General features: G+C 42.7%; 1 protein-coding gene across 1 annotated transcript in view; it reads right to left on the bottom strand.

Annotated features, from left to right (window-relative positions):
* Window positions 1–2,131: 2,131 nt before the first annotated feature.
* The window catches only part of LOC118789350 (E3 ubiquitin-protein ligase SH3RF3-like), a 97,237-nt gene continuing 83,464 nt past the window's right edge, over window positions 2,132–15,904 (bottom strand). The window contains exons 7-10 of the mRNA XM_036545732.1: window positions 14,772–15,025; window positions 12,291–12,598; window positions 7,117–7,463; window positions 2,132–3,589 (exon numbers count right to left, since the gene is read on the bottom strand). Of these exons, the coding sequence (XP_036401625.1) occupies window positions 3,421–3,589; window positions 7,117–7,463; window positions 12,291–12,598; window positions 14,772–15,025 (1,078 nt within the window). The 3' untranslated portion in view covers window positions 2,132–3,420. The remainder of the gene's footprint in view (window positions 3,590–7,116; window positions 7,464–12,290; window positions 12,599–14,771; window positions 15,026–15,904) is intronic.

The following is a 15,904-nucleotide window of genomic DNA, read 5'->3' as shown; positions in this document are numbered from 1 at the left end:
TTGTTGGTATAAATTGAATGGATACACTTTGCATTGTTGTGATGGAAGTCGCTCTGGATAAGAGCGTCTGCTAAATGCATGTAATGTAATGTAATGTACATGGAGGGATAGAGTGAAGACGACTCAGTACTACATTTTAAAAGGAAGGCATTTATTGCTAAAATGCGCTTGACTGAAAAAAAAAAAACAACAACCCAAAACAAACAAACCACAGGTTGTTAATACAAAATGGCAAGAAAATGAACACAAGGCCAAATGCAAGAATACCAGCACTGAGAAGCCATTCCCCAGAGGGCTGAGCCTCAGCATCTTGCCAAAATACAATGCCACAATAGAGATTTTTATCAATAATGTAAAAGTACTACCAATAATTATGCACATCTTTGATGTTCAGTTAACCCTTTCTCAGCAGAGCACGCGCAAGCTTGTCACCAGCGCGCAACGTCCTGAAAGGGGCACGGCCCCATAGAGGATGCAGGAGAACAGTAATACCAAGATGGTAGACAGCTGCAGTGCTCTCCCCCCCTGCCTGGGTCAACATGAGGAAGTGCTGCCTCTTACATGTAGAGATGAGGTTGTGCTTTACTTCAACCAGCAGAACGACAAATCCACGGCCCTGGGCTTGGCCCTAATCATAGTGTCAAAAGAAAACACACAGGAATTGGATATAGACGCACAAAAAAGTCTTTCAACAGATCTGCTTTAAATAAAATCAAGGCCTTGCTCTCTGTCTTCATTCAACACAAAGTGAAGGATGCTGGGATGGAACAGAAGAGCCCAGCACCTCAGACCAGCTACAGAAACCTGAGACCTGAAACCTCATAGATGTGGAGCATGACTCTAAACACAGAGAGGGATAGAGGCCCACACTGCCTTCAGGAGGACCCATAAATCTGTCAATGCCTTTCCTGCACCAGCTTGCTGTGTCATTACCTATGAGGCCCTGAATGGGAGAGGTTCAACTCCCTCTCTGCTCATAAGCCTAATGAAGAGCTATTACCAGGTAGGCTGGGAATAAGTTTTGTTCAAGGCCTGTATCCCAAGGCTAGGGTATCAATCACAGTGCCCCTGGTTAATGTTTCCATGGAGTAGGCAATACTGACCATGAGGTCAAATGCTCCTGTGTGTCTATCTATTACTTACTTAAGTTTGGACAGACGATGGAAGGAGTCGAGTCTCTGTTCCATTATATTATACTAATATAATGATATACCATAATATACAATAATAATATACCACGTTTACTTTTAATCCCTTTTCTGCTCTCCAGTACAAGAACTATTGTATAGTTTTACACCATTCACAGTTGACTGATTTGAGGTTCTTTGACTTTATATTTTAACACACAGATACCGATGTGACAATGTAGTCATGTGTCCTTAACAAGGAGAGCTGCTCCTTGTGCTTCTGCCAAACACTACTCTTGTCCACCCTACATTGGGAAGCCTAGAATAGCAAGAATGTGCTTTTGGCACCAGTTGCTTCCGCTGTGCAAACACTCAAACCTCACCAGTCTTCACACCTCTGGACAAAGGCTGTGGGTCCACAGAGGTCCTTCCCTCAGAGAGAAATTGTAGGAACCAGAATAAAACAAGCATCAAAGAAACTTCCAGATGTTTTATGACGTGGCTCTTCAAGACACGCTTTTATAACAAGCATTAATGAGAACAATATAGGAGCACCAAAATGGATGACTATTTCATAGCATCTATAAGACACATGGGTTCTATCCCTCTCCCTTCTGCCCTTCTCGATTTGTGCATGGTGAAGTCTGCGCAGCCTTTTTAAAGCATAATTAGATAAACTAGGTAAAGGTAATTTACAGCACCGTCTCTTCACCGCTACAATCTTCTGTGCAAGATATAGGAACTGTATCAGATATTCACAGCAAAATAACTCGTTTGCTGATGAAAATGAATTTGGATTTTTTGTCACAGTGTTGCCACAGAAATGTGTATCACTATTGAGCAAATTATTAGCAAGTTGATTTTTTTTTTTTAATGTCTACTATTATGACACAAAATCATTCCATCAGTCACATCCCATCCAAGCTTATTGAATATGATTGATTTTAGAAGTACTATACTACAGTACTATAGTACAGTACTTGTACGAAGTTGAAAAATGCCACTTGCCAGCCAGTATATATTATGATCAGAGTGTTCACAAATCCAAAGTTCATCCATTTAAAATGTAGCCTGTATTCAAAATGTACTCCTGACCCAGAATAAGCAATTGTATTTGTAAACAGTCAGGTTTAGCTGATGAAAAATTCAAGCATTATGGGTAAAATAGAAATTGTGCTTTAAAGTGTGCTATATTAACTTTCTAGCAATGAGTGATTTTTTTCCCCTGGGGAACAGCTGTCATGTTGGCTAGATGTTCTTCATGAACTGAAGATGTGCTTATATATTACACCCAGACTTGACTATAGTCACAATGTACTGTACCAACAAGGAGGTAAACATATCAATGCCAGTCCTCTCATGTGCAAAAATCCAAACCTCCTACATAACGAGGCAATATTCTGCAGCACTGCATTTAAGTGCAGACCTCCCCAGGCCTCTCATGAGCTCCCCTCTACCTTTACTGTGAGACATTTGCCTATAGTGCACTCTGGTTTGGCTGGGATACGAACCCATAAGTAACACTGACCTAGTCTCCTCTGTGACCCATGCAGGCAGCTTCCATACAGTTCACTGCAGCTGTTTCATAATAACTTACAGTAAAATAGAGATGACAAAAAGCACTACATTTGCAAAAGCTTCAGCGGTCCCTCAGGAGAGCAGAGGTCAGGCGGTCCTGGGTGCCATGGTGGGATGCTGGTTCTGGTGTCGGCAGCTCTGGGATGGAAGGCACTGCTGGAGCCAGGCCTCTGTGTGAGCTGGGGGTGGGGGTGGGGGATTCTGGGGGATCGGTGACATACCCCTTCTTTCCGTACCAGTCTGGGCTCATTTGTATGCATCTGTCTATGATGGTGAATTTGACTGCAGTCAGCATTAAAGACCTCTCTGTGCTTTCTTCTTTGAGGGAAAGTAACATCACTAACACTGGCAGTGAATGATTAGGATTTTCCTCTTCTTATCTGTTTGTGCTCCCTGTGCTATGATGCCAATCATCTGAGGTTAGTAATGTGGGGACACCAATGGGGCCACATGTGTGCCACATGTGTGCCCATACAGAAACACCCCTCTTCTGATGGTATATTCAAGGTATATTCATACAAATGGGCTAAAGTCCTCTCCATGTTGTTACCAATGAGCACTCACGAGGAGCCTGGAGAAGGCCCAGTCTTGGCGCTTTGTCTGAGCAATCGTTTAGAAAATGCCGTCTCTTGGGGGCTGTCCTCTGAGTGCCTGTTTAGAAAAGGCCCTCTCCTGGGGCAGTCCTGCGGCTGCCTCTGCACCGAGTCTTTCCCCCTCAGAAGCTCTCCACAAAGCTGCCGGGAAACAGGCCGGTGCGCCCGGTGCGCTGGAGGGTGCCTTTGTACCAGCCGTCCTCCCGCTTTTTGTGCACAAAGACAATATCGCCCTCCTTCAGCTCGATCTCTGCCTCACTCTGAGGGGGGTAGGACACCACCACGCGATACCTGAGGAGAGGGACACAGGACCATGAGGACCCACACGACTTTGGAGAGAGGCCATAAAGCTAAATGTAATCCACATCTATGAAACAAAATAAAATTCTGATGTTCTCTTGATTTATGTTTTTTTTTCTTTATTCAAGTGTCCTGTAGAATACAAGCAGAAACTTTGAGCCTTTGATGTTCTGGATTTACAGTTCCTTTCTGTGAAAGCAGACAAATCCTTCATTTTATTTTTTACAACAAACATCAAAATGAGGATAAGCGAGACAGTTTCCACGAGCCAGTGGGCCTTGTGTTAGTTGCACTGTATTGTCTCCACCATCTTTGCCCAGTGGAATTATTTTAAGTGAGGCTTCACTTTTTGACAGTGAATGCGGATATGTCATCTCATAGTGTGAGCACAGCATGTGTCACTGTCTGGGCCCAAAGTCTCCCAGTCTCTCATGGACAGCACAGAGGGAATCATCCATAAATCACACTGACAAACACATACTGTCTTTCTGAAATCCCCCTAACAAGCTGATCACACCCACCTGCAGTGCAAGTACCACTGAAAGCCAGAATTTTACATATCTTTCCTGATGCACAATAACCATTCCTCAGCTCTTCCAATCCTATTAATGATACTCTACAGCCAGGTCACTCAGTTTCGTTCACCGTGTTGTCACAACCTCCATTGTTAGTAAACCAATCTGTTGAAATACAGTACCAGTCAAATGTTTGGACACACTCTTCTTTCTTTATTTTTACTATTTTTCACATTTTAGAATAATAGTAAAGCCATCAGAATTGCAGTGATGCAGAAATGCAGTGACCAAATCAAAATGATCTTACATTTTCGATTCTTCAAAAATATTTTTAATAAAATTTTTTGGAAAGAATTTCATACATAGGCATCAACTTCACGATTTATATTTGCTTAAGAAACAAATTCCAAGCATTCAAGCATATCAGAATATCTTTGAATGCATGTTTCCCATTATCCCCATCAGGTGTGTCCAAACTTTTTACTAGTACTGTATCTCTGCCAAATACATTCTGTTATAACAAAAATTGTATTTAGCAGAATTCTTACACATCCAATCAGTGACAAGTTACCAAACCCCTCCTCTAAAATGTATATTGACTTCATGCATAACAGACTAACAAAGGACTGCAGGCCAGCCCACTATACAAAGACGATCATCATAGAACTCTTATTCACACAACTGCGCAGAATTGCCATGTGTGACAGAGGTGACTAAGAATGGATACAGTAGCTAAATGGTGCATGTCATTTCTGAATTGATTTTCTATGGTGGGGAATGAATTGTGTCCCTGTAATGGCTCAGGAAAGCCTGTAGCGGCTCTTGCGAAATTGAGGCAATATCGCTGCACTGACCAGCTACATTCAATCTTCTGCTTTCAAAGTGAAAGGAAACTGAATTGATCATTTCTCCTCACAAACGTGACAGCCCAAACTGTAGGGAAAGATTCCAAAGTAATGCGCTGTTTGCTTGTGAACTGCAACACTGTCACAGGTGTTGAGGGACACAGTGTCCCACTGCACTAGCCAGTGTGCTCCTCACACATTTGTTTTAAATTCCTTCATCTTGACTTGAAAATTTGTTTGACTGGAAACACTGCAAATTAAGTCTTTGTTTGATAATTGTTTGATTTTTCTGTTACTTTCCTTCACTTGATTCCCTATTATAGTTTTCATTTTTGTCTGAGAACAGAAATAAGACCCATGTACACTAAACCTAAATGAGAGAACTGTGAAGTTTAGATTAAATGCCTATGCGGAAGATTTATTTTCAGTTTTTTCTCTTTTTTGTCACCTGCTGAGTTTACAGTACAGCAGTGGAGTCCCACACCTTGATTTCAACACTCATGTGGTGTGTCAGGGCACAGACAGTTGCAGAGTTTACTTTCGAGAACAATGTGGTGTAGATAGTGTGCTATTTTTATTTTTGGAATCAGAGCACTGAGCTTACTGGCTTTTTCAGAGACTATCGGTACTAACATCCAGACTGGATTACTGTTGCCCTGTTTGAAACAGATAGCTACTCAAATGCTGTGCCAGGCTCTCACTGGGGCAATACCAGTTCAATACTGTGATAAAATGATAGCTCGCTTTAGCTTCCCCAGTAGAACAATTTGCTGTGTAAAGCTTACTGAATGCTACTTAACTTAGAAATAAGGTGTTTTCCATGTCAATGCTGCAAGTGCTATTGTGAATGTTTACATCAATATGTTCCTCTCAGGGGGGTGCCTCTATGCTCCTCTAATGATAAGGCCTAACCCTTTTCTCTGAAAGACTGCACCAAGATTTTGGGTAAAAGTCTTTGTACACAGCTCCGTCCTCCATGTTGGCTGTGGCTATTTCAGGGTGGGAACTCCTCTGAGCATGTCATATTGAGACTTCCAAAAATGTTGAGGGGTGCTAATTGGAATTAAAAACCTGGCTGACTCTCAGGGAGCGGTGCCGCATTGGAACAGAGACCTGCCGTGGAAGGCCGGGAGCTCAGTGCACTGAGGGATGTGGGCTGCCATGATTCCTCTGCATTAGAGGCACAGACAGAGGCAGTCAGCTGAGAGAGCACAGGGAGGATGCAGCTCTGCAGTTATTATATTTCTCCCTGGCCCAGGGGTGCTTCCTCAGGTCCTGGACTACCTCTCGTTACAGAAAGACAGCCTGACAAACATTGGGCGGAGACCCCGTGTTCGATCCTCCTCATGCTGTTTTCCTGTGGAATACAGCTCCAGAGGAGCCAGCTGCATTACCGGGAAACTGCCAAATTATTCATGCGTTTTAGGTATGGAATAAGAGTATGAGAACATGGCTCAGAGGTGAAAAAACTGGGTATGTGCACATGTGAGGTAAGAACACACAGAGAGCTCATAAGGTCACTACAAAGACAATGCATGCTTCTATGTAGGGAGAGGAAAATCAAGAATCACTTTGCTCATATTTCTACACAGCAGCTCTGCAAATGGTGACTGATGGATCAGTCAAGTCTATAACTAGCTACCTACCAATGTTTTGGACTATATTAAAGTGTCTGTGGGTGTGTGCGTGCACGTGGCAAAGGATGCTGTCACTTTAAATACCTCCACAGCTCAGACTGGACTGAAGGAACGCGGAGAGTGTTGGCTTAATCTGACTCAAAATGATTGCTGGAGATGTTTTGTGCAGGAGGAATGGAATTAAAGATTCTGAGTGTGATCTCCACATCAAAACACAGCACTGCACCATGGGGGGCCTTTCCTCCCTCACACTTCTTCTGATGCAAATAATATAGTGCTATAAGCAATTTTCTTAGTCATTTTAATTTAGTGAAATATATTTCCTCTGCCAATGCCCACATCCAGGATGTTTCATGTTTTGCACAAATATATATCCTATTTAGACTGTTTTCACAGCTCTGATCCAAGTACGACTCCTGGTGTCAATCGCTTTCAAATGGGCACTGCGTCAACAACAAGACAAACAGAAAAGTGTATGAAAAAAAACAGTAAGCCGCATTTGTGGGCAGTAAATCACGTACCTCTCTCGGGACAAGGGTTTGGGCTCAGGGCGGAACGCGAGCAGGGAGGCACAGGGCTGGCGCGCCGGGGGCGACACTGAGAAGTTGAGGTCCAAGGACCCGGACTTCCTGTGCAGGGGCTCCATGCCCATGGCCCCCTGCATCTCGCTCTCGATGGGGCAGGACCCTGCCCGGCCGTGGCTGGATATGGAGTGCAGCTCGGGCCCCACGGCTCCGTGCACCAGGGCCTCGGCGGCCGCCTGCGGCTGGGGCTCGTGGGTGGGGGACACCGACGGAGGGGAGCGGGACTTCTTCTTCGCTGCCGCGCCCGAGAGCAGCTTCAGGAGGCCTCCGCTCTTCTTCTCTTTCTGTGGAGAGAAGAAACACACACATACTCAAAGAAAACATGTAATTTCAGACACAAACATGCAAAACAACATGTAATTACACACAATTGGACACACACACAGAAGGACAACACGCATTCACACACAAATTATATCTGCAGAAATTAAGAGGTAAGAACAGAACTCAGATGCTCATTGATAAAAATATTGTGTTCTCTCAAATTATTTTCAGAGGCAAAACGCATTACACCTCATGTGACATCATCATGTAAGGGCTCAGTTAAAATAACAAAGGACCCTGCATACGAAATTCAGCACTAATGCCTCATTTTGGGGAAAAACAAGAGCTATGCATAACATCAGTAATTCAATCATACGAGGGACACTGACTCCTTTAACACCCTCCTCCTGGTAATGGACCAGTTTTCTTGTTTTGTGGAGTATTACTGTGAGTTTACGCAACCAGCATTGCTACAAGCACTGTCTGCCTTTACCCTTGAAAGCCACCCAATTGACATCTGAGAAGGCTTCAACTTAGCTGAGCACCCCCAGACAGTCTCCTGTGCAGTTCACAGGCTGACCACAGGGGGGCTTAAAACACACAAGCAACTTACTGTTAACTGTAACAGTTTGAATTATACGGAATGTCATAAAATGAGGACACAGGCACCAAGAGAAGAAGCAGGTGAGACAAAGGCATGGCTCCAAAGACAAACACAACACAAACATAGAAACAGAGACTGCCTGTGTGTCGTGTGTTCAAGGGGATATCTGGGAGGACAACCAACATTTATCTTTAGAAGCATTACGCTGTTGGGAATGGAAAATAACAGTAAGTTCTTCCTCTCTCACCCTGTCAGCTGTCCCATTTCTAAGCAGGGCAAAGTGTGTTAATAGCAGGTATCTTGTGATGCTCTGTGTTAATGCAAACCATACAGGCCTCTGTCAGTAGTTGGGCTTGATTGATTAGGGACAGAAATCCCTAGCTACACTTGTTAAACAGTTAGGCTTTGTAAGGGTCTAAGAAAAGGGCTGTTAAACAGCTAGCATGTCTTTGCCTTCAAGCCAGCCTCCTGGTGCACCTCACCTCATTTGTCAATTTAAGTCAGTGGAGAGTGTCGCTGATCTTTGACATACAGTGTAATTCTGTGGTAACTCGGCAGGATGTAATATTGCAGACATATTTTCCCATAGAATGTACTGCACCTTGTGGGGTTGTTTTCTTTTTTTTTTGCAACCCAGGAATTACAGTTCAAACATCACTTATGCTTCCTATGTATGGTTGCCAAACAGTTGATCTTATTTTTAGAATTTATACAGCACTCATTCAATAAAAATATAATTGTATCATTAATTCAGCCTAGAGGATTCCAATGAATATGTATTAAACATATAGTTAAATCATGCCTGTAATTTACACTTAACACAGCAATGAATAAACAAGCAGGCTGTATATTGCACCCAGGACAATCAGAGATACACACTCTGTACAGGTTTACGACCCGTATAATTACTACTGTGGAAAAGTGTCACAGACTGGCTCTCTGCCTTTGGGTAGGGGAAAGCATCTATCAGTGTGTCAGTCTGTCCCAGGAGATCATGTCTCAAGCTGTTCCCTGTAAATGACCTTGTGTCTCCTCAGTGATGGAGTGGGGTTTTTCTTGTGATTCTTTGGAAACCACATACATACAATAGCACACCACACGCACCATTTCTATCTGCTGCTGGAAGCCAAGCCCCTACCAGGAAAACATCCTTACATATACTACTGCAGATCCCAACAACAAACATGCCAATGCGTATCTCAAAAACTCACTTTTGCCACTGCCCCAAAAACAAGCTTACCTCTGCTACTGCGCACCCCCCCAAAACAACTGCCTTTCTGCCACGGCTTACAGGCCACAACCTTGACTTATTATTATTGTTGTTGGATGCTGGTGCTGGAGGTGAGGTTGAGCTTATTCTCTGTGAATAATCAACACTGAGAAATCTGCCAGACAGGCTGACAACAGCCGAGGCAGAGCCTACCTTGTCTGTGCACTCCTTTTCACAGCCCCATCTTCCTGCTGCTGGCTACTATATTTTTGCTGATGATTTTTTTTTTATCAAAAATGTCACAAGCATACTGTAACTTTCCCTAAAGAGTATGTATTCCCATATTACTGCACTGAATGCGGAGGAACTGACTGATATGACTAATACGCTGATGTCATCACCAGTCTCAGACTGTTGTCAAAATGGCTCAAGTCTCAAGAAAAAATACAGAAAATGGCAGGCAATGTCAGAATGACATAACTCCACGAGAGATACACAACATGGCAAGTAGGCATTTGTTCACCTGGGGAAGCGCACGTTAAGCCAGACCATCAGGAATGTGATCAGATGAGGACAATGGAAAAGGATTAGTGTAATACAGCTTGTCAGGGCATCCAGAATGCATAGCAGCAGCCAAAGCATACTCTCAATACCTGCCAACAATTTATGATAAATTCTGCCACGGGCCTTCACCTACGGTAAGAGAATAATTCAGTTTTCAAACATTTTTGTCAACGATTCCTGATGAAAGCAATGAAAATGGATTTACAGTACAGTATAAAAAAAAATGTATGCGAGTACGGAGCAATTTCACAATGCCTGCCATCTGATGTGAACTGAAATCTCTGGTTCACATACTGCAAAGATGTTGGAATCCTTATTTCACCATGTTGGCTTCTTTAATCTTTGTTCAAGTAAAAACTAGCCTTCACAAACCAGTCGTGTTCCATTATGGTATCTAGTATGAGAGTGATACGTAATCAGCACTGGCTTGTGACTAGTTAAAAAGAAAGATTGGATCACCCCTCAGTAACACTCATGGTAAAAAAACTCATGGTACTAACTCTATTAATCAATGCTATTAACAACAACAAACACATGTCTTGTATTTTGCTTCTTCCGAGTAAGTAGAATTTTGTTTTTTAGTTGTGTTGTAAATTAATCAATCCACAAGCTTTTTTTCTCATCTGCTGGCATTGCTCAAAATTGCAGCTCAAGAGCATGATAGGAAAGATCAGATGTTTACATGGTAAAACAATCTGTCAGGAGAGCAATGACAGACACAAGAAACCATCAAAAAACCAAAAAGGCAATGACAGGGGCAAAAAAATCAGGAATTAAATGTTTTTGAAAGTACATCCTTCACTATTCATACTGTGGGCGGCAATGTAGCATAGTGATAAGGAGCGGGACAAATAACCGAAAGGTTGCCGGTTTCATTCCCTGCTGGAGCACTGCTGTTGTGCCCTTGGGCAAGGTACTTCACATCGAATTACCTCAGTAAATGTCCAGCTGTATAAATGGGTAACATAAAAATTGTAATCTATGTAATCTAAGTTGCTCTGGATAAGAGTATCTGCTAAATGCCAATAATGTAATACTCACGTGCACCATGTATTAGATTAAAATAACTTTTCTTCACTTCACACCATCATTTTTAGTCTTAAGAACAAACTTTTTTAAATAAGCTAAAAGCAAGTTCTGAAATCTTTCAAATCCTCTTGCTGTGATTCAAATTATGTGCAATGCATCTAATCAAACAAAGTTAAAAAAAAGCTGTTGACGGACGATTTGTTTGAACTGGCAAGCTCGATACTCATTAAAAACCATGTAAAAGACGATTCTCTATTTCAGTCTGCCATCGCTTGTGAGGATGAGGCATGGTAATTGAGATGAATGGATGACCCTTCACACACAGTAGCAAATCCATAACATCACGCCTGTGAAATCTGGCTGCAGCAGACAAATCATACGTTAGCTCTGCAGCTGAGATTTTATATCCAGCAGTTTCAGATTCGCGTACATTCTACGCAATGGCAGACTGCTGAATATGGGTGATTTGCAAGTGACAGAAAACAGTGGGACACCTACGGTAAAGACACAATGAGGGCAACTCAACCCACTGATAACAGTCAGCTGCATTAATATGCTTGAGCTCAAGGCACAGTTGAGGCAACGTACAGTAAACACAACAGACACTTTGCTGAGAAGATATGCTTTAAAACCAGAGCGTTCAAAAAATCAGGACATTGGGATGTCACTCTAGAAAAAGTTTATCACATGTGCTTGAACTAGTTTTCACTTCTTTGAACATTCTGTGTCAGTTGATGAGGGTGGGGCACAGTAAGAACAAAGAAACTCCTCCAATAATGATTATAACAAAAGGTACTGATGCTAAATAGAAGCCTGCTGAAGCAGATACAAATACACCTCACATGTCATGAGAGCCACTGTCTAGGAAACTAAGACACAATGAGTTTCACCAGCATAGGAAATTGCCTTATTTGTATAATGAGTCTAATCTGCCTGAAGCTCTTATTCTTGAGAACACATAACATGTATTCAAATCAGTGCCCCAGACAGCACTGTCGGGATTGAGAAAAATGTGCTAATATGAGGACAAATTAGTGCAACTGTGTTCATAATTCTATGGCTTGAGCACAGACAGACAGGAAGAATAGATACACAGAGACAAGCAGGGCAACCAGATAGACGTAAGAAGTACATTACATTACATTCATTTAGCAGACGCTCTTATCCAGAGCGACTTCCAGCACAACAGTACACGTATTCATTCAAGTTGTAGTTGAATGTGTCAGACCAGGCCAACTAAACTCACAGACCAGTAAGTGTGAGCATAAAACTATTCAAGCCCTACCCTAAGTTAACCTCTGCAACCTGACTAGACAAGGGAAGCCAAGTATACTACCATATATCAGTCACTAGTACAGTACAGGCACACAGGGACAGGAAGTGCAGACAGAGGTGCAGGAATTGGCATTGGCAGAAGAGAAACAGGAAATGAGGACACACCTTTTCAGATTTCCTTTCCTCCATTTTGGGCAGGCTAGCCACGGCACCTTGGGGGTGGGCAGGCGAGGTGGGCTGCAGCGGGCTGGCCAGCACCTCGCCGTTGAGGTGAGCGGCGCTGACGTTCGGCGGGGTGATGGCCGCGGCAGCGGAGGTGAGGGGAATGGCAGGGGTCAGGGACGGGTGCTGGGGAGACACCATGGAGAACGGGCGCGCAGAGGGGCCCGGGGAGCGGGTTGGGGAGCTATGGGGGCGCAGAGGGGGGACCGCTACAGTGGGGCGCTCCAGGCTGCCAGCGGGAGGACTGTGCACTGTCACCAAGGAGAAGGAGAAGAGCGACACAGATGTCAACCAGACAGCAGGGATTTCTGCTCATCACTCCTTCATACGGATCACTCAGAAAAGCTCTGGAGGGCTGAGCCAGCACATACACAGACGGAACTTTTCCTAACATTTGACATGTATCAGTCGTCACATTCGGACTGGCTCAATGTGAATTTACATGAAACATATGCATCAGCATAGACATGGTAAGAGTGTCTGACAACCTTGCTGAGCCATGCACAATATCTCCCTTTAACTCTCCTGCCAGGTTTACAATTACACAAGGCAGCTGTAGCTGTCCTAACTTTAGTATTATCGTGTCATGTGTCATTACAAATAAACCAGTCAGGCTACAGGACAGCATCCTGGCATTCATACTACATGGTTTATGTGTTATAATATAGGGACTGTGTTCATAAGCTCAGTTGTGGACATGTACACTAATAGTCATTCATGAGAATTAAATCTGGTCTGAGGAGAAAGTTTAGTCTTAAAAAAGTGAGAGTGCTTCCTTTTCTCAACATGAAGCACAGTGATATTTAATTCAAACCACACTGTGAAAACTATGTTTTTTGAGTAGTCAAATTGTTGTTGTTGGCTTCATCATTACTTTGCCCCAAGCAAACCACTACAATGAAACTTAAGGTTACCATAATACACACACCTTTACTTTTGTGAATACATAAAAATTATATAATATTTTTAAAAAATCAACATTCACTGTGAGCATTTTTCCAGACACTAACCTGTTCAGTATGACCAGATTCAGTGAGGACTGTGGAGATACCATCACAATAACTCAGATATACTGAGGATCAAAGTGACTTCATTCTTTGCAGATGTGCTGCTATTTTTAACACTGCATGACAACTACTGGTGGACCTGCTTAACATTTTTACAAACATAATATGCTGCTGTGTCAAGATACATCACAGTAACTGAAAAATGTTTATAATGCAGGTGTAACCAGATACTAAAGGGTAACAGTTCAGGATTCAGCAATAACCTTTCATAAAATGGTGATGTCATTAAATATTTTAATGATGACCACGTCATTTATAAGACATTCCAATGTAGAAAGTAAGTACAATGGTCCTTGTGGCATTGATGATTTTGATATTTCCAGAAGTGCATTCCATTTGCTCTGTTCATTCCTTTTTCTGTCAGCCAGACATACAATACCAGTCAAAAGTTTGGACACATCTGATTAAGGTAATGGGAAACATGCATTCAAAGATATTCTGATCTAAAGACTTATGCTTAAATGCTTGAAATGTATTTATTAGACATATATAAATAGTGACATTGATGCCTATGTATGATTTTTTTTTCCAAAAAAAAAAATATTTTAAAGAATCTAAAATCTAAAGAAGAATCTAAAATCAGACAGATCTGATTTGTTCAACACTTTTTTGGTCACTGCATAATTCCATTTGTGTTATTTCATAGTTGTGATGTTTTTACTATTATTCTAAAAGGTGGAAAATAGCAAAGATAAAGAAAAATCCTTCTATGAGTATGTGTGTCCAATCTTTTGACTGGTATTGTAGATCTGACCAATGGGGCTTGCTCTACTTACTCTTTCCTGCTCCAATCAGTGCAACATTTTACTGTTGCACTGATGCTCACATGGAGCATTATTAGACAAAAAATGACTTACTGCAACTCTCCAGGGCTGCTATTGCTATGTTCCCATATGCGCTTAATTAAACAAGTGGGAGTGAAGGAGGACTTGAAATGCTGGAGTCTACCATTATACCACCATAAGTCAACCTCTGCCTGATGTCACACTCACACACATGCTGGGAACAAATAAGGTTATTATCAACACTGTTCCCAAAGAGACCCCTCAGAGGCTGCCCCAAGGGAACATTTACAGCTACACTAGAAACTCACACAGTGGAGCTGTGGAACGGTAATTCCGAGACAATACTGTACACCGGTCTATACAAAACCCTCCTGGTCTTATTGAGAAAGTTGTGAAAGTTTTCCAGTTGAACTTTGAAAAAGAGGTTGCAAAGACATGAGGAAAACATGGATAAACTTCATAAATCCCAGAATGAGAGCCTGGCCAGCTGTCAGTCCAGTGATGGAGAACTACAGTTTGCTCCGACTGGACTGCAACTCACATTACGCGCGGAGCGCCAGGGCTGAACTCACCCAGCTGCATGGAGGCGCGGGCCTGGCCGGTCGCCTGCTGGCCGGAGACACGCAGGCAGTTCTTCAGGTGCATGGCTGCAGGCTGCAGTGGCGGGGACGAGGAGGCGTTGGCCAGCGGAGGGATGGGGCGAGTCGCGGACCCCAGGAGCACTGGACTGGAGGGCCCGGCCGACCCGGGGGAGCTGGGGACCACCTTTGAGACCGGGGCCGAACTGGAGAGACAGGCACGGGACTGTCCCATTGCGAATGGGGCCCTGTGGAGAGAGGGGGAAAAGGGTAAGGATTAACAATAACCTCAGGACAAGGCCAGATAATCATCCCCTGCAGACTTTACCTCAGCATGATGTTTATTCACTCACAGCAGCTACGCTGCATTGCGTTCTATTAAGTAAAAAATATTATGCCACACCTATCTGCAGTAACGTACAACGCATATTTTGGAAATCCAATATCCCTATTTAATGACATGAAATTATGGCGTGTATGAATGTAGGTTTAAATATAAAACAGTTCTAAATTTGACTTTGGGTCAGGGCTAGCCATTTGATACCGCTAGGGTTTTATATCACTTTATCCAATTAAGAAACAGGAACTTGATGTTAATTAATAATTCATCAAAGTTTGTGTAAAATGGCTGCTGCTCGAAGTGTGTGAAGATTAAAAGCTCAGAGAACATTAATTAAACTGAGTATTGGAGAAGGATGTTGCTTGCTGCAGGAATCAAAGTTATTAGCTATGATGTCTGCACTGCACGCATCTATGGTCCACACACCTAAACTAATAATGGATCAGACTCATCCATTCATACCCCAAACTAAAGCAGTGAGTCTTGTCTGGAAGGCCTCTGGTCACTAAACTGCAGGGTCATTTATACTCTTTGGGCAAGTGGAGGGTCATGAGCTTGCACTTTGGAAAATAAAATTGGTTTGAATCTATTTTTAATATCTTGCATGCAATTTAATCTACAAATTTAGTGATCCCTGTTTAATCCACAGAGAACACATTTGTGTAAACTGTGTAAAATGTGGTGGTCTTCCCTTTCTGCACATGAATATTTTACATAAACATTGGGAGAAAGACTGATCTCTAATCTGTTTCTTCAAATCAAAATCATTTAGTGTAACCCAGTGTCT

This window comes from Megalops cyprinoides, chromosome 14 (assembly GCF_013368585.1).
Source record: "Megalops cyprinoides isolate fMegCyp1 chromosome 14, fMegCyp1.pri, whole genome shotgun sequence".
NCBI lineage: Eukaryota > Metazoa > Chordata > Actinopteri > Elopiformes > Megalopidae > Megalops > Megalops cyprinoides.
This window is presented reverse-complemented; position numbering and strand designations above follow the sequence as displayed.